The 22,697-nt window shown below is 44.1% G+C and overlaps 1 protein-coding gene across 2 annotated transcripts; it reads left to right on the forward strand.

The window, feature by feature from the left end:
- Positions 1 to 4,804: 4,804 nt before the first annotated feature.
- On the forward strand, positions 4,805 to 22,639 carry scyl1 (SCY1-like, kinase-like 1). 2 transcript variants are annotated; one of them, XM_086105914.1, is made up of 18 exons: positions 4,805 to 4,987; positions 5,726 to 5,866; positions 6,761 to 6,868; positions 6,989 to 7,215; positions 7,339 to 7,429; positions 7,991 to 8,146; positions 8,338 to 8,496; positions 8,888 to 8,995; positions 11,142 to 11,255; positions 11,355 to 11,510; positions 12,718 to 12,906; positions 13,015 to 13,090; positions 15,603 to 15,797; positions 17,530 to 17,678; positions 17,757 to 17,846; positions 17,947 to 18,246; positions 19,249 to 19,327; positions 21,403 to 22,639. In XM_086105914.1, the coding sequence occupies exons 1-18, from the start codon at positions 4,880 to 4,882 to the stop codon at positions 21,528 to 21,530; spliced, it is 2,574 nt and encodes an 857-aa protein (XP_085962040.1). In that variant the 5' UTR covers positions 4,805 to 4,879; the 3' UTR covers positions 21,531 to 22,639. The 2 variants fall into 2 exon arrangements, with proteins under 2 accessions (XP_085962040.1, XP_085962041.1); XM_086105915.1 differs by having other exon boundaries at positions 21,406 to 22,639.
- The last annotated feature ends 58 nt before the right edge of the window (positions 22,640 to 22,697 follow it).

The following is a 22,697-nucleotide window of genomic DNA, read 5'->3' on the forward strand; positions in this document are numbered from 1 at the left end:
CGTTTTCATCTGTCCACTCCGACCTCGCCCGCCTCTGAATGCAAAGCCATCTGTGGACGACGTCCACGATTGTGTAGTCCCCGAATGACGTATCGACCCTTTGTGCGCTTGAGCTTAAAGCAAGACGTCCTCCGCAGAAGCCCTGCTCTTTTCTCTCCGTGTGTGTGTGCCTCTTTCCATTTGGTTTCCCAGGTCAAATTTCCATACAAATTTTATAAATGGCGCCTGGGACGGGCTAACCTGTGATGGAACGGAGAATCCTGTCACTTAGATCAACAGCTGCAAGTTTGTCCCCCCCCCCCCCCCCCCCAACGCACATCACTTGTCGTGGGTTCGAAGTTAAGTAATTTCAGTTCCCTTAATCTTCATGCCATGGCTTTAAAGAACTATTTTTGCTGCATGTACATCAGCTCTGCATAACATGTTTGTACTTTGTGCGTAACAATGATTAGTTGCAATGCAAGCTTTTTCTGGGGCGGGGGCACAACAGTCTTGTCTTTTCAGAATATTTTTTCCAGCATAAATCCCTTCCGACTCGCAACTTAAACCACGACGCCAATTCGTTGGATGCCTTGATTCTGCCTGCCTTGTTAAATTTCTTGGAAGAATTGTGCTTCACTGAGGAAGAGTAGCTGGTGATTAATGCGGTTTCGTCTTTTGGCGGTAAACGACAACCACATTTATCTTGCATTGTATAACCGTTGGCATATTTTGGGACATGGGAGGGGAGGGGCTGGGGAGCCTCAAATTGTCCTGTCTTTTTACCCCTTACTACAGCTTTCACCTGAGCGGCCTGTCCGGTATCGTTCATGGTGAAAAATGGATTTCGGTCCCACCTAAGATGCCGGTATCGTGTTTAATGAAAGGATACTGTCGAAACAGCAACCATACATTGTGTGGGAAATGCCGGGGTCCAGGGGCAACCAGTTGTCTTCTAGTTTCAGCCTCGTGTCCAGACTTAACCCATGCGGTGATGAGATCACATAGCAGCCGGGTCGTCATGGGTTTTCTTTTCCTGGAGGAACAAGCTTCTGGCTTTGTTCCTCCAGGTTTTGCTTTTGCCCGCAATACAGTAACAACAAAAAGCAAAAGACTCCGGTGGTGGCACTCCTGACTTTGTCAGGACGGGGTTCAATTCCCTGCGGTGTCTTGCTTTTATCGGTGTACTGTGGCTAAATTTCTACAATCTGTATTTGATGTTGCCTAATGCCGTGAAGGATGTTGGGGGGGGGGGGGGGGGTGTTGCGTACCTTGTTTGCCAGGATGTTTGTGTGCAAGTCAATAGCGGATTTGGATAATGTACCTCAATGATTTTTCCTGTTGATTCCACTCGCGTTTGCAGAAAGCTGATATGATATGTGCTCTCTCAATGTTATAACGTTTTGTTATACATTTCTCACTGCATGTATAAAAGATCTACTATCCTAACCCAGCAACAAAGGATTTGAAGCAAGCAACTAAAGCATATACTGTAATTTTCCAATAGTATCCTGCATAAAAATTACCATTCAAAAACTAACATGAAGCGCAAGAATAAATTCTCTGCATTTTTTTTCTTACTCGCCCCTCAAGTAGCACCACTCAAAAATTTGAGGTTCCAATGTCATGCATATCAGTCCAAATCTGCAAACGAGGGCTGACTTGTGTAAGTCCAAAGACCCTAGTCTTAGTGCAACTAAACCATGTGTGAAACTTGAAGGCCCGGGGGCCAGATCTGGTCCGCCATGTCATTTTATGTGGCCCGAGAAAGCAGATTGTGTGTCGACTTGCATGATTCTTGCTAAAATCTACCAAAGTTTTGTCTTGAGTAATAAAAGGTTGAGATTTTGCATAATTGTCACTGTTTACAATAATTGAACGAAATATTGACTTGATTTCAAAACTAGTAATCCAACAATTTGTAGTGTACAAGTATTGACATGATGAAGCGTTTATTTGGCGTCACCGTCATAATGTCAAGAGTTTGACACTCCTGAGTTAAAACATCCCTGCCATCCAGTTGTAAATGGTAAAATTATAACTTTATGCGGTTTGACACCCATGGATTTGCGTATTCTCAAGATTTTTTTGGAGAGGTTAGTAAAGTGTTTTACGTGTTTGGGGCTGATGCAGTGCTATTTATTTTCCTCTTTTCCGCCCTAACGATTCTGTGATATATATTCATTCATTTTCTGATCCGCTTATCCTCGCAAGGGTCGCTGGAGCCTATCCCAGCCGTCTTGGGCAAGTAGGTGGGGACACCCTGAACTGGTAGCCAGCCAATCGCTCCAGTTTTGGCGTGATCAATCTGCCTGCCACGCATGTTTTTGGAACATGGGAGGAAACCGGAGTACCCAGAGAAAATCCACGAAGGCCCGGGAGAGCATGCATACTCCACACAGGGAGGCCAGAACTGGAATTGAACCCGGTACCTCTGCACTGTGAGGTCGATGCGCGAACCACCGGGCCACCCGTGAGAGTGTGAGATTTAGCTTCAAGGTGAAATTTATGGAATTTTAGTGATATGTCATGAAAGTAGGACATTTAAATAAAGGATGCAATGGTGATTTGCTCATCTCAAAAAATTCATTGAATAAAGTTAAAGGACGCACCATGACAAAAAATGTCTACATCTTTAATAATGTTATTTAGATAGGATGACTTGTCACTGTACCATTCACAAAGTGTAGGGCAGTTCTATACTGACTGGACACACCCGCCGACACCGGAACTCCGCCGCCACCACCAAAAGGTCGTCTGGTGACAACAGTGGCTGATGCATAGCGCTCTCCATGATGTCTCCAACATCATTGGCGGCCATCATTTATGCTCAACGTGAATCGACTTTCATCAGAGATCGGCACAAAGGCCCACTGGTCCCTCCAGCGAAAATGCTCCCTGGTGCATGCAAGACAATGATTCCTATCCCCGGTGAAGCTCCTTGTTAGAGAACAGCATCTTGTGCAAAAAGTAATGAAATATTTAAATTTTATCTGAAAGCCAAATATCCCTTTTTGTGAGTAATGGACGTATAAAGTATGATTTCTGTGTTCTTTGCATATTGATCACACAAAGATTTAATATCACAGAGACAACCCAAGGAAATAAAAAATGCAGTTTCTAAATGCCAATTTAATTCATTTAAAAGAACACAGAAATTAGGAAGTTCATTTTAATTTTTAACCTGCCATGCCATGCATGATGTTGGAATGTGGGAGGAAACGAGTATCCGGAGAAAACCCACACAGTCGCGGGGAGAACATGCAAACTCCACTCACGAAGGCCGGAGCTGAAATCGCCCCATCCTATCTATCGATCAAACGACGAACTACATCTAATCTATCGATAGTAAGAATGTGTATGTGTGTGTGTATATATATATATATATATATTTAACGGCTGGATAGCTCAGTTGGTAAGGCATCGGTTTGGCGTACGGGAGACGGTGGTTCAAATCCTGCTATTCCCGAGTATGGATTAAAAAGTAACTAACACACTTGACGTTAATGGCAAGAATAAGACCCGGGCAATAAACAGCTATGCCCTGCCAGTGATCAGATACCCTGCAGGAATAATAAGGTGGCCAAAGGAAGAGATTCAGACCACGGACGTTAAGACCCGAAAGCTCCTAACCATGCACGGAGGGTTCCATCCCAAATCCAGCACCCTGAGACTGTACGCAAGCCGAAAGGAAGGAGGCCGGGGACTAGTGAGTGTGAGAGCCACAGTCCAGGATGAAACATCCAAGCTCCATGAATACATCAAGGAGAAGGCTCCAACGGATGACGTACTCGGAGAATGTCTCAGACAATGGGGAAGAGAGGATGAGGCGCTGGAAGAGGGACCATCATGGGAGGACAAGCCCCTACACGGGATGTACCACCGGACCATAACTGAAGTGATCTTAAGAAGTCCGATCAGTGGCTAGAGAGGGCCGGCCTGAAGGACAGCACAGAGGCACTCATCCTGGCTGCTCAGGAGCAGGCCCTGAGCACCAGAGCCATCGAGGCCCAGATGTACCACACCAGACAAGACCCAAGGTGTAGGTTGTGCAAAGAGGCACCTGAGACGATCCAACACATAACTGCAGGGTGTAAGATGCCGGCAGGGAAAGCCTACATGGAACGCCATAACCAGGCGGCTGGCATAGTCCAGCGAAACATCTGTGCGCAGTATGGACTGGAAACCCCAAGGTCAAAATGGGAAACACCTCCGAAGGTGGTGGAGAATGATCCACCACCAGGAGCGAAGATCCTGTGGGACTTCCAGATCCAGACTGACAAGATGGTAATGGCGAACCAACCGGATATCGTGATCATAGATAAAGGGCAGAGGAAAGCCGTTGTAGTGGATGCCGCGGTCCCAAGTGATGGAAACATCAGAAAGAAGGAACGCGAGAAACTGGAGAAATACCAAGGGCTCAGAGAGGAGCCGGAGAGAGCCTGCAAGGTAAAGGTGACAGTCGTGCCTGCGGTGGTCGGAGCACTCGGGGCAGTGACCCCCAAACTAGATGAGCGGTTGCAACAGATCCCGGGAACAACATCGGACATCTCGGTCCAGAAAAGCGCAGTGCTGGGAACAGCGAGGATACTGCGCAGAACCCTCAAGCTTCCTGGCCTCTGGTAGAGGACCCGAGCTGAATGAGGGACGGACACCACCCGAGGGGGGGGGTGAGACGAGGATTTTTTTTTTATAAGCAATTCTGTTAAGAAGAGTGGGCCAAAAATCTTGTGTGTGTGTGTATTTTATTTTTATTATTTTAAAGCATGACAACGGAACCTTATGCCGAGCCCGTGTTTCCTCAGAAGCTTTTCCAGCGGTTTCCGTTTACGAGCTCGCAGTTCTTCTCCACTTGGTATCGAGTATGTTTGTTTGATGAGGTGTGTGTTCGAAAGAGGAGATGTGGTCCTTTTTTGCCAGGGATCCCGTCAAAGACTTCGCTTATGAAATTCTTCCAGACAGCCAAGAAAAGTCTGGAATATGGTCATTACATCGTGGCAAGCGAAAGGTAAAAAGATACATAGCTCTCCCGATCCTTAGCCAACACTTAGCTAGTTTCGGCCTGTTGAAGCCCACTAAAATCACAACACTTGTTCGATATACCAGTTTACTTTTAAATGCTGCCCATTCTCTTGTTATTGCGGTGGGTCGTTTCTAAATGTAATTGTAAACGTCGTACCAAAAGCGCTTTAAGAAACGGCATCTTACTCCGGTCACGTATTTGTCGCCACGTCACCCAGTGTTAGCCGCATCAAAAGCCACGACTGATACACTTTGATGACTTGATGTTTCTATTATTATATTTTGTGTGTGTGTCCGCACGTCGATCTTGATAAATCCAACTGTACCGTAATCGTTAAGCTGTCAGTGTCATCCTCACTGACCAGTTGTCATCATATCAAATTTTAAACGTTCCCGATGATAAATCCCAATGTAGTATTGAATGCCAGCTTACTCTCGTCTTCCATTTATTTATAAAAGGCATGTTATTTGGAAACAAAAGTAGAAACAAAATTTCAGTGGACAAATACCATTGGAAATCTGGTTGTACAACCAGTTTTCAAGTGATGATCGAAATTGAGAGAGAGATTTAATAGTAATCAAGTCAACATAATTTAAATATGGTACATTTTTTTTAACAGGTACTGGTACATTTAACAGAAAACTAGCAGCAACTGAATTGAAATATATTCTAAAAAGTTAACCATGTGTACGAGTACTCGATTTCACACATTTCTCTTCTCAGTCCAATGGAGAGCCGGTGTCTGTGTTCATGCACGAGGTGGCTCAGGGGTCAGAACAACAGGCGCAGCTGGCAAAGGCAGCCTTCAAGCGGATGAAGACCCTTCGCCACCCCAACATCCTGGCCTACGTTGACGGCTTGGAGGTGCGTGTTTACTCTGCCATGTGAGGGTCAACATGGTTCCCACGGGTCCTTAAAGTTCATAGAAATCCATAAAAAAAGAAGTTGTAAAAATTATGTTCTTAATTGTCCTTACTTTTCAAGGAAAGCTTCTAAAATCAATAAAAATCCTTAAAAATTAACGCCACATGCCTTCCTAGTTCCCGCTCTGTTTTTCCCGCCGTCTCCGATCAGTTCCGATGATGATCACGTGATCACTTCGGGTCATTTCGGGACAATTTGACCTACAGTATGTCAAATAAAGGGTTAGCTGATTGCCCCTGAAAATAAACACGTGCCCTTCCTTTGGCAGCAATGATTTGAACACCCGCTCGGTGATATGGGGCTTTCTGTTCATTAAATACACCGTGAAACCCTGCCGAATGGAGAAAAAGTCTTTAAAATTGCTAATTTAGCCCTCAAAAGTCCTTAAAAGTTCCGTAAATAAAAAGCAAGTGGAAGAGTGGGAACCCTGGAATTGCACACCCACAGTCATGACCTCAGGGGTTGGCAGTTGGCAAAGAGGACTTCCAACAATGGGGGCAACTGGGACAAAAATGAAATACAAAGTACTTTGATGGGTTGCCTGTCTTGGTGCTCCTGTAACGGGGAGAGGCGGCGGCTGCTGATATGATTTTTTTTTCTCCAAATAATTACGTATGTGTGGCCTGGTACCACAGGACCAGTGGTTGGGGAGCCACTCATCTACAGTAATGTAGTCATGAAACCGTGCCCTGAAAGAGCCATAAAACCTTTTCAATGCATTTGCTACTTTAGGCAATACATCACGCATCATCATTTTTGATTAGTTTTTTTTCAGTGCTTTTATTGAGATTTGTGACATTTGTCCCCTTTGTCTTATTTCAAATCTCATTCCAGACGGACAAGAGTTTGTACCTGGTTACTGAACCAGTGACGCCACTAGTCGTTCACCTGAAGGGTGCTCCTAGTGAACTGGAGGTCTCCTGGGGTCTGCATCAGATAATAGTGAGTCACTTTTTTTATGGTTTAGGTCATGTCAATTGAGCTTTTTTTTTCTTTCCCCTGGCATCCCTCTTCAAGTGTCCTTTAACTTGGACTCAATTTATTTGTTTGTATTTCCATCAGAAAGCTCTGAGTTTCCTGGTGAATGATTGCCACCTGCTCCATAACAACTTGGGCTTGTGGGCCATCTTTGTCGACCGAGCAGGAGAGTGGAAGCTGGGGGCACTCGATCATGTTGCCCCGGAACAATGTGATCCAAGCGGGGCCTCACTTCCTGATCCAAAGTCCATTTACCCGGACATGGAGAAGTATGACCCACCTGAGACACCCAATTGCAGTGGAGAAAAATGGTGAGAAATTCCAGGAGAGAGCATGTTTTCAGGTCTTGTCATGACTGCAGCAGACAGCGTACGAAATAGATCAAGTACTGGCAAATGCAATTCCCCTTTTTTAAAAAGGTGTTTCTTTTGCAGGGCGAGGGAAGTGTGGCGGTTAGGCTGTCTGATCTGGGAAGTATTTAATGGGCCACTTTCCCGCACGTCCTCACTTCGTTCACTCGGGAAGGTTAGTCACTTGAATATATATATATATATATATATATATATATATATATATATATATATATATATACATTTGAAGATTTCTTTTCATTTCAGTAATTCTTGTGGTGGTTTTTCTTGGAGGAGGAGACTGTTCTTTTCATCACTGTTTAGAATTATTTTCATAGGTTTTATTGATTCAGTGTTTGGTGTTTCAGCTATTATACATTGTTTAAAACAAGAAATGAAATGACTTGAGTTCATTTTTATAGCCTTGATGTCAAAGTGTTGCTGCAAATTTGTGATTGGGGGGGCGGCATGGCTCAGTGATGGAGTGGTCGTTTCCCAACCCAAAGGTTGGGGGTTCAATCCCCGGCCATTGTAACCTTGTCAACGTGTCCCTGAGCAAGATAGTTTATCCTCACTATCTCCTATGCTGCACCATCAGTAGGTAAACGAGGACACCGTCCGTGTAAAGCGCTTTTAGTAGCAAAGATAGAAAAGCGCGACATAAGTGACAGCCCGGTTAATTGCTATGTTACGAGTGTGCTTCAGTTTGCTCCATGGTCATGCTCTGTACTCGCAGATCCCTAAGGCTCTGGTTCCTCACTACTGTGAGCTAGTGGGTGCCAATCCACGGGCTCGGCCCAATCCGGCCCGCTTCCTCCAAAACTGCAGAAGCCCCGGAGGGTTCCTCGGTAACAGCTTTGTGGAGAGCAACCTCTTCCTGGAGGAGATCCAGGTGCACATTCTCACATAAAAAACAGCCACTCACCTAGAACAGTGATTTGTTTTGACATAAATTCCATCTATATTTGTTCCAGCTCCACAAAGTCACATCACTCTTCAGTGATACTCATCACGTCATCTTTATGCTTTCACTCGTTGATTATATGAATTGACAAATAACATTGGATTATAACTCTTTCTCAGATTAAGGAGCCGGCGGAGAAGCGGCAGTTCTTCCAGGACCTGAGTGACAACCTGGACTCTTTCCCAGAGGACTTCTGTAAACACAAAGTCCTGCCTCAACTGCTCACTGCCTTCGAGTTTGGAAACGCCGGCGCCATAGTCCTCACGCCACTTTTCAAGGTCAGTCCTATATCTCTTTTGAATACTTGTTCATGCCAGAGTGGCTCAAACAGCTTAGCAAGTTAAATGCCTCGTTTTGTCAAATACAGGCGTCCTCTGAAATACGTTGTGGCTGGCTGACGCCTCCTTTTCTTCCCTCGTGAGAAAAAACAAAACATCGCAGCTTTCTGTAAATACCTTTTTCAATGACAGAAGCAAGATACGTGGTGATGTGTATTGCAGATTTCTTTGCTACAACACAGAGCTATGCCCTGTGATGAAATTTACATTGAGCATTACCGCCGCCAGGATAATCAACAATAGCAAACGCCGTACTTACAAATGTATTTCCAACATAGAACTCATTTAGAAGGAGCGTTTCAGCTCAAGTGTCTTCAAAAATGTCAACCAGGTGGGGAAGTTCCTCTCTGCTGAAGAATACCAACAGAAGATCATCCCCGTCATTGTGAAGATGTTTTCCTCCACAGACAGGGCCATGAGAATACGACTGCTTCAGCAGGTACTTAATGCATGTTCACAGTAGCAAAATCTCTCCCTCGTGCGGACGGCCGAGTCCCATGGGCTAATGTACTCTTTAGTAGAATTAAGGTGCAACCGAGGAATTGCTCAGCTGATTTTTCTCATGCAATTTTAGCCCTTTTAAAAAGAATCCATACATGCCAAAGTTTTGCCCATTAAACACCAAATTCTAACTCATGAAGTAGTAAATTCTGTTACGTGTCGGAGTTGTGCAAAATGATGTTCTTATGCCGTTTGTTACTACATGGTGCCCTGACTCCATTCGGTGCAATGCGGGTCTTTTTCTATTGCCGATGATGTAGTTGCCACGGTTCTCGCGCGACGGTGAACAAACAACGATAACATTTGCATTATCTGTGCAATTTTTGTGCCGCGGAAGCTCTTGCGCATCAAACTGCTTTTACTGCAAAATCTTCTGCTCCTCTAACACCACTGTCGGCAACAAGTGCAGATTGAGAACAAGAACAAGAAATATCACGTAAAGTCCATCGTTCGGAACAATCAGAAGGGCAACCGGGAGAAAGTCCTGGGTAAATGTCAACCTTTACACACGGACAGAGACTTTTCTTAAGATGATTCCATGTTTATGGGAAACATCTGAAAACGAATACCGTAATTAATGGCCTTTTCATAGTGAACCTAGTAATGCATAATGCGTTGTCAACAAACCCGTTCATTGCGCGGTCGATTGCCGCGGTACGACGTGCTCTCAAATTTAACACTTCTCAAGGCGTCACAGTGATGTCAGCAGGCGCATCCAATAAGACTAGTGCTGTCGGAGTAATTTCAGAGTACCAACGGTAATAGACACTCCCCGTATCATTCTACAAACCCAATTCCAATGAAGTTGCGATGTTGGGTTGAATATAAATAAAACCTGAATACATTGATCTGCAAATCATGTGCTGCGTACATTTAATCGAATACTCTACAAAGACAAGATATTTCATGTTCAAACTGATCATCTCCGGTTTTGGCAAATAATTAACTTAGATTTATATGGATGCAACATGTTCCAAAAAACAGGGTCACGTTTACCACTGTGTTATAATACCTTTTCTTTTAATAACCTCAGGTGATGAAATCTCTGAATTCCGTGCAATTGTACAATAGGGATGCTGTCCTTCAACTGGTTGACAGTTTTCTCACATAGTTCTTCACAAAGAAGTGAACCTCGCCCCATCTCTGCTTGTGAATGACTGAGCGAGTCAGGGAAACTCTTTTTCTATGCAGTCATGCCACCCACGTGTTGCCAGTTCAGCCGTGGGATGTTGCAAACGAGTGTTTTACGATCCTTCCGCAATTTTCTCAATCTTTTTTTCACCTGTCGCGGCTTTTTGGGACATAAAATTCAAAGTTGATGATTATTTGCTAAAAACGATAGTTTATCAGTTGGAATATTGAATATCTAGTCTGTGTCGTGTATTCGATTGAACACGATTTGCAAGTCATTATTCCGTTATTATTTATGTTTAGCACAATGTCCCAACTTCATTGGCGTTGGGTTTGTACTTTCTAAAAACATACAGTAATGATTTGATTAAAAAGAATGAAACTGTTTTTGTCACATTGCGTCGACTGACGGGCCATTGTGCGTTTTTCTCTGAAGTGTTTGTCTTGGCCACTTGTGGCTAGTACAAGACAAAATAGACTGATGTGCTGCTCGTTGAGATATATCAATTCCTGTCACCTCACCGTTACGGCACCATTATTAGTTCTTCACAGAGGATAAAGATTTTATGACTTGACCTAGTACCTTTCGATTATTGCTCAACAACAAAGATGCTATTTGCTATTAGCATTAAGCGGGTGAAGTGAACTCTTAAGATGTGTGGTTGTTTTCAACACACAACGTGTAATTCTCTTGTTTTATCTTTAGTTTGACAGTGAACTTCAACCGGGGGTGGCATTAAACAGCATAAACAGCTGTTCATTATTTGCCACAGTTGTCATTGTTGTGAAGGGAGTTGAGTTCACTGCTACCATACAGTGCTCGTATTCCAAGTCTGAGCTTGAAGGCACCAAAAAGTTAGCCGCGCGTCGGCTTGTATTTCAAAAAATGCTTAAGTCGGTCACTCCTATCTCAAGGCACGACTGGACTTTTTTTCTCTTCTCTCTGCCTCTAGATGGAGCAGTTTATTCAATATCTTAACGAGGCAGCTGTGAATTCCCAAATTTTCCCTCATGTTGTTCACGGCTTTACTGACACCAACCCTGCCATCAGGGAGCAAACGGTTAAGGTATGTGCTCACTCCAAATGCAACCCCATTTTTTCTTTGAGGTCTACATACGTTTGTCTGATGCAGCATCTCCCTCCCTCTCCCTCCTGCTCTGCTCAGTCCATGTTGCTGTTGGCTCCCAAACTGAACGAAAGCAACTTGAACCAGGAGCTCATGCGCCATTTTGCAAGGCTCCAGGCTCGGGATGAGCAGGGCCCGATCCGATGCAACACCACTGTCTGCCTGGGAAAGATCGCCTCCTACCTCAATGCCGGTGTAAGTCACAATCGCAAAGATTGCAAAACAATAGAAGAGTCAACACTCAGAGCTCAAAACATTTGGCGGTCAAATACATTGGAATTCGAAATGATATCTCGGGGTGAAGTCCTGAATTGAAAAATAATCAAGAATTTGAAAACGGGACTAGATGAGAGACAACTGATCTGTTTGTTTTCCATCGGTTTACTTGTGAGTGAGGTAAAGCGTGCCTCACATCTCGAAACAGTTTTATGTTTGCATCTTGTTTTTGCACTTAGGAAACAATTAACTCATTCACTCCCAAAGACGTATTTAGATGTCTTTTCAGACGCCACACCTTTAATCCCAGCTCCTCATGTTATATTGACTGTACTGGCCATTTTCAGACCCTTTTTAAGTACAGTCAATATAACATGAGGAGCTGGGTTTAAATGTGTGGCATCTGAAAAGACACCTCAATACGTCTTTGGGAGTGAATGAGTTAACTAGACACACTTTTTACTTCGACACTTAAAACGAACCATTCAGTATTTTAAAGTTTCAGATGGTGAGGTGAAAGGTCGAGGCCTGGAATGCATAAATTCAATTTCAGTTATTCTTTTGGAGAAAATGTAATTGTTTTGTATTGTCATTGCATTACACAAACATTTTCCAACTCTGTTAAAGATGTGAAGAACTATGAACTAAATGGAGGCCCAGAGGGGATCGAGCCTTTCCCGATGCCGGTCCCTCTCTCTGGAATGAGCTCCCACTGAACATTCGGCAAGCCTCCTCGCTGCCCATCTTTAAAACCCGCCTCAGAACTCACTTGTATTCTTTGGCATTTGACTCAGCATGACTCAGATTTGATCTTGGTTTTGCTGTTCGGTGCTTCCTACCGTCTTTGTTACTGATTTGTTGCTTTACCGTTGTATACGTTAGTTGCTCCATGTACGGCACTTTGTGTGCAGCGATGGCTGTTTGATAAATACAGTTGAGTTGAAGAAAGAAAGAAAATAGTGTCTACCAATAAAATAGAGAACGTAAGCAATTTAGACAATTGTATGTCATGGTTTTTTTCAGGCACATTCAAGACACTCAAAAAAAAAATAATAATAATAATTAATAATAATACATTTTATTTATAAGCGCCTTTCAAGACACCCAAGGACACTTTACAATAACAAAAAACACAAAACAATACAAATAAATGATAATACCAAGCAACCGGTCCTTATCTTCACAGACGCGACAGAGAGTTCTGATTTCTGCCTTCTCGCGAGCAACGAAAGACCCATTCGCAGCCTCGCGTTCTGCTGGTGTGCTCGGCTTCGCTGCCACACACAACTATTACAGCCTAACCGAGGTTGCTGCCCGAATTTTGCCCACACTCTGTTCTGTTACTGTCGACCCTGACAAGAGCGTCAGAGAGCAGGTACTTTTTCACTCTTAAGTACACACATTTGGAGCTTCATGCATGATTTAGTCATTTCTGTTGCTTTCCCTTGTCATGTGATTTTCTGCTTACTTTGATCTCTGTCAGTCTTTCAAAGCCATCAAGAGTTTTATCTCCAAGCTGGAAACTGTGTCAGAAGATCCCACCAAGCTTGCTGAGATTGGTACAAAACAGTTGTCTTTTGTTTTTTTGATATTACACTTGTGACCAGATATCGGATGCGTTTGTAATTGACTGCAGTTGCGAGAAAAAGTCTGTGAACCCTTTGGAATTACCTGAATTTCTGAATAAATTGATCAGGAAATGTGTTCTGATCTTCATGTTTACATGTGTGTTCAATAAAAATACAGGAGAACCTATTGTCTGTGTGGCATTAGTTCAAGCGGACTGTTTATGTATTGTTGTGACTCAGAGGAAGATCAGAATACATTTTATGACCAATTTGTGCAGAAATCCGGGGAATTCCAAAGGGTTCACATGGTTTTTCTTGCAGCTGTTTAGAATTTATCATTCTGATGCAATAGCAATCTCCACCAACTAAAAGTAATCTCCACCAATTAAACATACATTACAGTTATATTAGAGCCAATCAATAATGATCACATTTGAAATGAATAGGAAGCAGAGTCTGGGGACTCTGAGGTGGGCTCTCCTATCTCTGTGGTCGAAGTCATCGATGTGGTTAAAAAGCTCCTCGGTGGCAAGGTGGATGAGATCCGCCCGGAGTTCCTCAAGGCTCTGGATGTTGTGGGGCTGTCCTGTTGCCCTGCAACATCGCATGGTCAGCGGGGAGAGTGCCTCTGGGTTGGCAGGTGGTGGTCCCTCTTTTTAAAAAGGGGGACCGGAGGGTGTGTTCCAACTACAGAGGGATCACACTCCTCAGCCTCCCTGGTAAGGTCTATTCAGGGGTGCTGGAGAGGAGGGTCCGTCAGGAAGTCCAGCCTCAGATTGAGGAGGAGCAGTGTGGTTTTCGTCCCGGCCGTGGAACAGTGGACCAGCTCTACACCCTTAGCAGGGTCCTCGAGGGTATGTGGGAATTCGCCCAACCAGTCTACATGTGTTTTGTGGACTTGGAGAAGGCGTTTGACCGTGTCCCTCGGGCAGTTCTGTGGGGGGTGCTTCGTGGGTATGGGGTACCGAACCCCCTGATACGGGCTATTCGGTCACTATACCACCGATGTCAGAGTTTGGTTGGCATTGCCGGCAGTAAGTCGGAATCGTTTCCAGTGGGGGTAGGACTCCGCCAAGGCTGCCCTTTGTCGCCGATTCTGTTCATAATCTTTATGGACAGAATTTCTAGGCGCAGCCGAAGCGTTGAGGGCGTCCGTTTTGGTGGCCTCAGTATTGCATCCCTGCTTTTTGCAGATGATGTGGTACTGTTGGCTCCTTCAAGCAGGGCTCTCCAACTCTCACTGGAGCGTTTCGCAGCCGAGTGGGAAGCGGTTGGGATGAAGATCAGCACCTCCAAATCTGAAACCATGGTCCTCAGTCGGAAAAGGGTGGAGTGCCCCCTCCGGGTCGGGAAGGAGATCTTGCCCCAAGTGGAGGAGTTTAAGTATCTTGGGGTCTTGTTCACGAGTGAGGGCAGGAGGGAGCGAGAGATCGGCAGGCGGATCGGTGCAGCGTCTGCTGTGATGCGGACTTTGTATCGGTCTGTCGTGGTGAAGAAGGAGCTGAGCCAAAGGGCGAAGCTCTCAATTTACCGGTCGATCTACGTTCCAACCCTCATCTATGGTCACGAGCTATGGGTCGTGACCGAAAGAACGAGATCCCGGTTACAAACGGCCGAAATGAGTTTTCTCCGCAGGGTGTCCGGGCTCTCCCTTAGAGATGAGGTGAGAAGCTCGATCATCCGGGAGGGCCTCAGAGTCGAGCCGCTTCTCCTCCACATCGAGAGGAGCCAGATGAGGTGGCGCGGGCATCTGATTCGGATGCCTCCTGAACGCCTCCCTGGTGAGGTGTGCCGGGCATGTCCCACCGGGAGGAGACCCAGAGGAAGACCCAGGACACGCTGGAGAGACTATGTCACCCAGCTGGCCTGGGAATGCCTCGGGATCCCCCGGGGAGAGCTGGAAGAAGTAGCTAGGGAGAGGGAAGTCTGGGCTTCCCTGCTCAGCTGCTACCCCCGCGACCCGGCCCCGGATAAGCGGTAGAAGATGGATGGATGGATGAATATGAATTCATATTTGTCAACGCAGAATAATTTTGTTTCACCAGATATACCAAGAATTATGCTTTTGTTAATTTACTTTATTTGACTCATTATCTCTAAGGGGAAGTTCAACACAGACATGCAGGCATGCAAAGAAATGAGATGTCAGAGTGAAAGGGGCACAGAATCAGGAGAAGGCATGGTGCCTTGCTCAAGGGCACCACGACTGTAACTCGGAAACAGAGTAGTTTCTCCAACAAGTTACCAGTTTTTAAAATCTGTGTTAGCGTTTGAAACCGATGCCCTCCATCTCCAAAGCCCAAGTCTTTATGGATGAGGTAATGCCGACCCAGAAATGATAAAGATTTTGTCTTAGTTGCAAGAATGAAATGGTCTTATTGTCAATTTATTTCAACAATATGCGGTTGAAAAAAGAAATTGGACTTAGTCATGAATACGGCTGAGTTCAATTCTAAAATAGGCAAAAAAAGATGATGAACTCACAATTCCTTGTGTTTAACAGAAAAGGATGTTGGGTCGTGTGCTCAGCCACCTGGTGCCTCTTCCGGTTGGACTGGCTGGGCTGTGACTGGCATGTCCTCGCTGACATCCAAATTGATACGCAACGCACCAGGGACAGTGGGAGGCGTGGCGCCTGAGGGTGGCGTGGCTTCAAACGCCACCAGCGTGACTCCCGGCAGCACAGGTGGAAGCCCTGGTAAGGCGCAGATGACTGTGAAACATCAATATATCAGACTATAATCCCGAAACACTTCAGGATCATTTCAAACCCACTTTGCAACATTACCTTTAAAAATAAATGGTTTAAAGATGATTTGATTAAAATAATAATATTCCCGGTAAAGCATCTTGACATTAATTATTCAGGGATTTACACGAACTTAAGCATTGGTAACAGACTTTTTCACTTGGTCGCCTAACCGGCACAGGATTTGGTGGCACCTTTTTTGGAGCGGTACAGCATGTCCATATTTGCCGATGTGTTGTTGTCTCACTTGGTATATCGTAGTTTTGTATGATGTAAATATTATATATATATATTATTATATATATTATTATATATATATATTTGCAAAATACTTTGCTCAAGCCAAGGCGGCCCGGTAGTCCAGTGGTTAGCACGTTGACTTCACAGTGCAGAGGTACCGGGTTCAATTCCAGCTCCGGCCTCCCTGTGTGGAGTTTGCATGTTCTCCCCGGGTCTGCGTGGGTTTTCTCCGGGTGCTCCGGTTTCCTCCCACATTCCAAAAACGTGCATGTCAGGCTGATTGGACGCTCTAAATTGTCCCTAGGTGTGAATGTGAGCGTGGATGGTTGTTCGTCTCTGTGTGCCCTGCGATTGGCTGGCAACCGATTCAGGGTGTCCCCCGCCCACTGCCCGAAGACAGCTGGGATGGGCTCCAGCACCCCCCGCGACCCTACTGAGGATCAAGCGGTTCGGAAAATGGATGGATGGACTTTGCTCAAGCCACAACTTTATCTGCAACAAGCATAGCCTGACAAAACTGTTGAATTATTTTATATAACTTTTACGAAGACAAAAAAGGAAATAATACCGCAGCAAAAACGTAAAACATCAGCACAAAGCGGTGAAAAAATAGCTGACAGCTGAGCAACTTCAATTTTGATTTATTTGTGTTCATTCAAAATACTACAAGGATATTGATAAGCATACCTTTGATAAAATTCAAAAATACGTTTTGGACCATTTCAAATACTTTTGAGCAATTGAACACAAAGAAACTAACATTTTTGTGTGTACTACTGATATTTGTATTTATATACAGGACTTCACAAATGTCTTAGGCCTCCAAAATATTTGCTGTTTATTAATTAAGCCTTTGGGAAATATAAAATCTCATTGAATAATTATTTGACATTCCAACCGCTAAACTGAAAGATAGAGGCCAGGTGTAAGTGACGAGATGGACCATTGGTAGGAATTAAGTAAAATCATAGTGATTTCACACCCATCATCCTTCTAGATAAGTCAACGATTATAAATTGATAGAAAGACCACATTATTTAGAGATTTGTAGCTATTGACATTTACTGCATCAAGGGACTTTTTTCTGTTTCCGTTTAAAATGTCCAACTGTATTTGAATGCACGTGTTTCGCCAAATGCAAGAGATTTCAACGTTGAATGTCATGTTCCCGTTATGATCCCCCCCCCAATATTAGTGAGTTTTTCAGCAAATAGCTGACTTAGGTTCCACATAAAAAAAGGGGATGAGGTGGATTTGTGAGTAGCAAAAAAAAGCGAAAGTCGGTCAGGAATAGGACATTGTTGCTGAAAAGTAAGAAGACCAAGAGGGAGAATCCCCCCACTGTCCCCGCCCACTTTCATGCAGCATGCAAATGCAGAACCTAAATATGATTGTCACACGTGTCCATTTCATGATTTTCTCTCCTCTCTCCTCAACTTAGATTCTGTAGAGAAAGGTCCACATACATCCCAGGCCCTCAGTCCTTCTGCTTCAAGCCTCGTGGACAGATCACAAACTCTTGAAAGGATGGAAAATGATGAGGAGCCAGGAGAGCGCTGGGATGACGAGGAGGATTGGGGGAGTTTAGAGGTTGGGCCTATTTTCAATTTGTATAATTTGTTCGCAGTGTTAGAATTTTGACACTTGGAGCTGTTTCCCCCCTACAAGGATTCAGATAAAGGTCGAGCTGAGAAGGATGACTGGAATACTGACTGGTCAGGAATGGCGTCATCCAAAAAAAACACTGGTGGACACGAAGTAGGTTTCGTTTTAGCTTGCCTTCTTTGTTAGTTTTTAAAAAAAAAATTATTTAAACTCACTCGCTGATACTGCGACCACCACGGTGCAACACATGTAGGCGAGCAGGTCGTTGTCCACCACGACGGTGAAAAAGCAAAGCTCGGACTGGAGCAGCTCAGGCTGGGACGCGGACGACAGCTGGTCCAACGAGAAAGAGGGCCAGGGTCAGAGTTCCGCCGGCGAGGAGGGCTGGGGCAACGAATGGACCGAGGAGGAGACGGATGTCGGCGGTGCCGCCCTGCCCGAGGGGGTCCGCTTGGCCAGCGAGTACAACTGGGACGGTGGCAGTATGAGCAAAGGAGCCAATCGGAACGACCTGTTCGCCTGTGTGGCACAGAGAAACGCCACGGGCCCCACGGTAAGCATGTAGAATCATATAAAAACTTTTTTTTTTTACATTGTGGAATCATCAAATGCTTTAAATACAGTGGTGTCCCGAGATACAAATTGAATTCGTTCCCTGACCACACTTTGCACTAAAAACACTTGTTAGTTTTCTGCTTCTAACTGACAACCAAAATCTCTTAGAACAGTACTGCTGCTCCGTGTTTGCATTTGACTTTGTTGCTAGATTTACTGATTTTTCAGATCAAGTAAGGAGTGGTGATGTTGTGCTGTATAGCGAGTGTGAAATTTTTCTCCCTCTATCTGTCGCCTCTGTTGGGTGACAGAGAGTTGTAGTGTGCTTGCTGTCACTTTTGGCTGGATGGTTGAAGATGAAATGCATCTCTAGTATCAGTAGAGCCGCGTGGACCATGACGACGGGTAGCAGTTAGTCCCATTTCACTCCAAATTACAATTCTAGGGGGTATATTACACACGGGTCTTAATAAGAAACAAAAAAATGTCATTGTTTCAGTGTCTACCAGCACCTCAGCTGTACCTGGGAGCTGTTTAAAAAAAATATATATATATCGCGCACAATAGAACTCAATATGCTTCGCATACTGTAATTACAGGTAGTTAAAAACAGAATTGAACAGATTTAAAAGCAAACTAAGGGAATAAAAAAAGCTTACTCGAATTAGTAAAATAGCGTACAATGCAACGAGATTTTCGTTTTTTTTTTTGAAAGACCTTAATTTTAGGTATGGGGGCAAGCGCATAGCTAAACCAGGTTTTAAACGCATTTACACTCTATCAGTATGTTTTCAATTTTTATTCATTCATATTATTCACTCTGATAATAAAAGATACCAGGAAATCGTGGGACTGTATTCGACACGAGTACAGAGAGAAAAAAAAGGCGTTGTAAGGGGGTTTTTAGGGAGAAGTTTTGTTTACTGGTACATGTTATTTACAGGCTATTATGGTAAATCAGTTACTGTTTTTGATTAATGTGGTGTTTTCTTGTTTTTAGCCTGGAGCTGGCTGGGGTACAGACTCAACGGGAGACTGGGGCACTGAAGAAAGTTGGGAGGCATTGGATGGAAATCAAGGTGAGACTTGAAGTGTGTGTTTTGTTTTTCTACGGTCTCCAATTCAATTCGGGTTAAACTTTCTTGGAGTCAACGTCCATTAATTGATAGCGTCATCAATACTTTAACCAGCTGGCAACTCGCTGTACTGGCTTTCACCTCCAAATACCAGCTTAGCACTCAATTTTTCCACGGTCCTCTGTTGCGGGGTCGGCCTTCTTTTCTAGATACATCTATACCGTATTTTCACGACCATTCGGCGCAGTCTCATTAATGGGTGCTATTTCTGTATTTTACACATAGACAAAACGCACTGTATTATTGGGCGCAATTTTAAAGTGGTAAAACATACGCCAGCTTAAACATACGGCATGCATGCGCGCACGCTAAAAACACGTTAGCTTGAAGCATACGGTAGCATGCCAAGACATACAGATACAAGCTAAAAACACGTTTTTAAAAAGGCAACGGAAGCAAAACGGAGTTCCGTTGTATTTTATCTAGCCATCGTACAATGTACTCGCGTTTTTCGATCAATCGTCACCCAGAAATCCATCAAAGTCCTCATCCTCTGTATCAGAATTGAACAATTGTGCAAGTACCGGTAATCCATCAAAAACGCCGTGTTCCCTCTCGTTGTCAGTCAGTCTCATTGCCATGCGGCTCCACAGAAATGATGCCGGCTTTGCCCAAAACTCGTGCAAGCAGACACGTTCGTCCAAGCGGCCACAATCCATTCGCAAATTGTGGCGTAACTCGCCCGGCGCTGCCTCTCACTCTTTGTAAAGTTGTGTTTGCCATCGATCATCCATTGTTCCCACGCCGTTCGCAACTTTACTTTGAACGCCCGGTTGATGCCGATGTCCGGCGGTTGGAGTTCTTTAGTCAAGCCTCCGGGAAGAACGGCAAGCTCAGAGTTCATTTGCTTGACTCGGTTTTTCACCGCCGCTGTGAGATGGGCACGCATGCCAAAAGCATAACCGATGGCTTGAAGTTTGAACTGAGCTTCGTAGGCGTGTCTCTTTTTAGAATTTATTTTCGGGGGTTCTTAGAAACCAAAACCGAAGTTGTTTTGCAACAATGCACATAGCCACACTCTATACAGGTGTCGGTACCTGCTTGGGACGTCCCTTTAGCGTCCACTTACACGCCCACCCTTCACTCATTGGCCGACTTCTTTGCCGCATGCTTGTCCACAGTCACTTCCGCCTTTGCTCTATATAAACAGCGTGTCGGCTCTCAGTCAGGTTTTGGAACTCGGCGCATAGACAAGACGCTCCGCATCATAAGGCGTCCTGTCCATTTTGGAGAAAATTTAAGACTTTTAATGGCGCCTTATAGTCGTGAAAATACGGTATTTTATTTAGTGTCTCGATAAGTTCAGTGCCTAAGAACTGTAATCCGCATGTGTACATATCATTGTTTCATGAAAGATGAAAAACTGAAGTGAGTAAACTCCCAAAATGTGTTTCCATTATTGTTGTCATCTGATTTATGTTTATGCCACACTTGTTTGGTAAAATGTCGTTGTTGACTGTAAGTCAGTTTTTTTAGCAAGTTAATAATGCTAATTGAAGTACATAAAAACTGTCATTCATCTAAACTAATGGTTTGTCTTTATTTTAGCATAACCCTAAGCTTTAAGATCAAAACATGAATGTATAATTTATCTGATATGGTGTATTGTCTCATATGAATTTCTTACTTATGTTGGTTAAAAAACTACATGGGAAGAAGACTGGGGAAATATAACCACATATTAAATCACAATGACATTACCGAGGGGCGTGGGGTGGGAGTACTGTATCACAATTAGATCATTTTCAAAATTGCTTTGTCATATGTTTCCAAACACGTCAAGCACTGCCGCTAGCTTGCTTTTAGTTTCAGTGAGGCATCCATGTTGTTAATGCCCCAAACACATGATTGCAGATGAACCGACTTCAACCTCTTATCATCGTCATTTTGCAGCGGTAAAGTTGATACATCAGTGAAGGGTTAGGACCTACCCTTAGTCTTGATGTGTGCAGTAGTGATTTAAAATGAGCTTGCGTCACTTCCCGTATTTCATACAGATGGGTTTGCGTATCGCCCAGCAGGTCTGAGCAAGGCCGAGCTGTCCAAGAAGAAACGTGAGGAGAGGAGGAAAGAGCTGGAGGCCAAACGGGCAGAGCGCAAAGCTGCAAAAGGTCCCCTCAAGCTGGGTGCACGCAAACTAGACTGAGGCGCCGTTTAATGAGGTACAGCCGTGAGCGCCTTGGACTGAACAAGGCCCTTGAGTTGGAGGCTCCACATTCCGAGTAAAGATCCAACGAGAGTGGAAACTTCTTTTTGAACCGTCGCTCACTTGGACAACATACCTTTGGATCCTGCGATGATCATCACAGAAACTTGATGAGGTGGTTGACAGCGCAGCAATCACTAGTTTGTCTCGCGTTGTATTGTTGTGAATGGGAAGAGAAGAAGCAAAAAGCAATTGGGAGTTGATGACACAATATGTCCGTTTCCTCCTGATCAAAGGGCCGCTGTTGTAAAGTAAATGTACATAAAATGGAGCCTCTTGGTCTGAGAAAAAATACTTTTTCATGTAGTCAAAATATATATAAATGAGTTTCATCATTTCCAGGAAGCTCACAAACACTGTTGTTCCTGGCTTTATCAGTCCGTGCATGCACTTTTAGAGGCCAATCAAGAAACTGAATGACCAGTTACATTTGAACCAGTCGTTTGATAGGTTCAGTACAAGAATACGCTTGAGGAACGCCAAACACTCGATTGATTGCACAGTTCAACAACAGTAGCGGCAGCATACAAACGGTTTGGAAATGTTTTTTATCAATTTGGCTTACATTTTCCATGAATGTGGATTTGACATTTTTCCTTTCCTTTTAAAAAGCTGTATTCTTGTATATCCAGTGCACCCAGCGTGTTCCATAAATTTTCACACAAATGTTTTTTTTACATAAAAGAATTACTTTCAGCTGCTTTTTTTTAAAAAAACCTGCTGACTGTGGTTCTGAGCGAAGGAAATCCACTTCTGTCTTTCACTTTTTATTTATGTGCCTTCATTTACTTTGCTGGCCAAGACTCGGCTCGCTTCCCAGTTTTGAATGGTATGGAACACATTCCATGTTCCCAGTAAAATATGTAAAAATCATGTGTCTGTTGGATGGTTTGGCTTCAGGATGATATTGCTGCAGGGACCATCAATCGTGGATGTAAAGAGTTGACACTTTAGCAAGCAGAAACAAATGAAGCCTCTAAAAAGAGACTGCAAATTATGTAGCATGCATGTGAGCTCTTCTGAAATAAACATATCAATGCGTCTTTGAATACGTCAGTGTTCTTGTTGAGGCAAATTGCAGTTGAGTTAGTTTAGAAAATTAATTTT

This window comes from Hippocampus guttulatus, chromosome 2, assembly GCF_054856545.1.
Source record: "Hippocampus guttulatus isolate MCC_2025c chromosome 2, RoL_Hgut_1.0, whole genome shotgun sequence".
In the NCBI taxonomy this organism is placed as follows: domain Eukaryota; kingdom Metazoa; phylum Chordata; class Actinopteri; order Syngnathiformes; family Syngnathidae; genus Hippocampus; species Hippocampus guttulatus.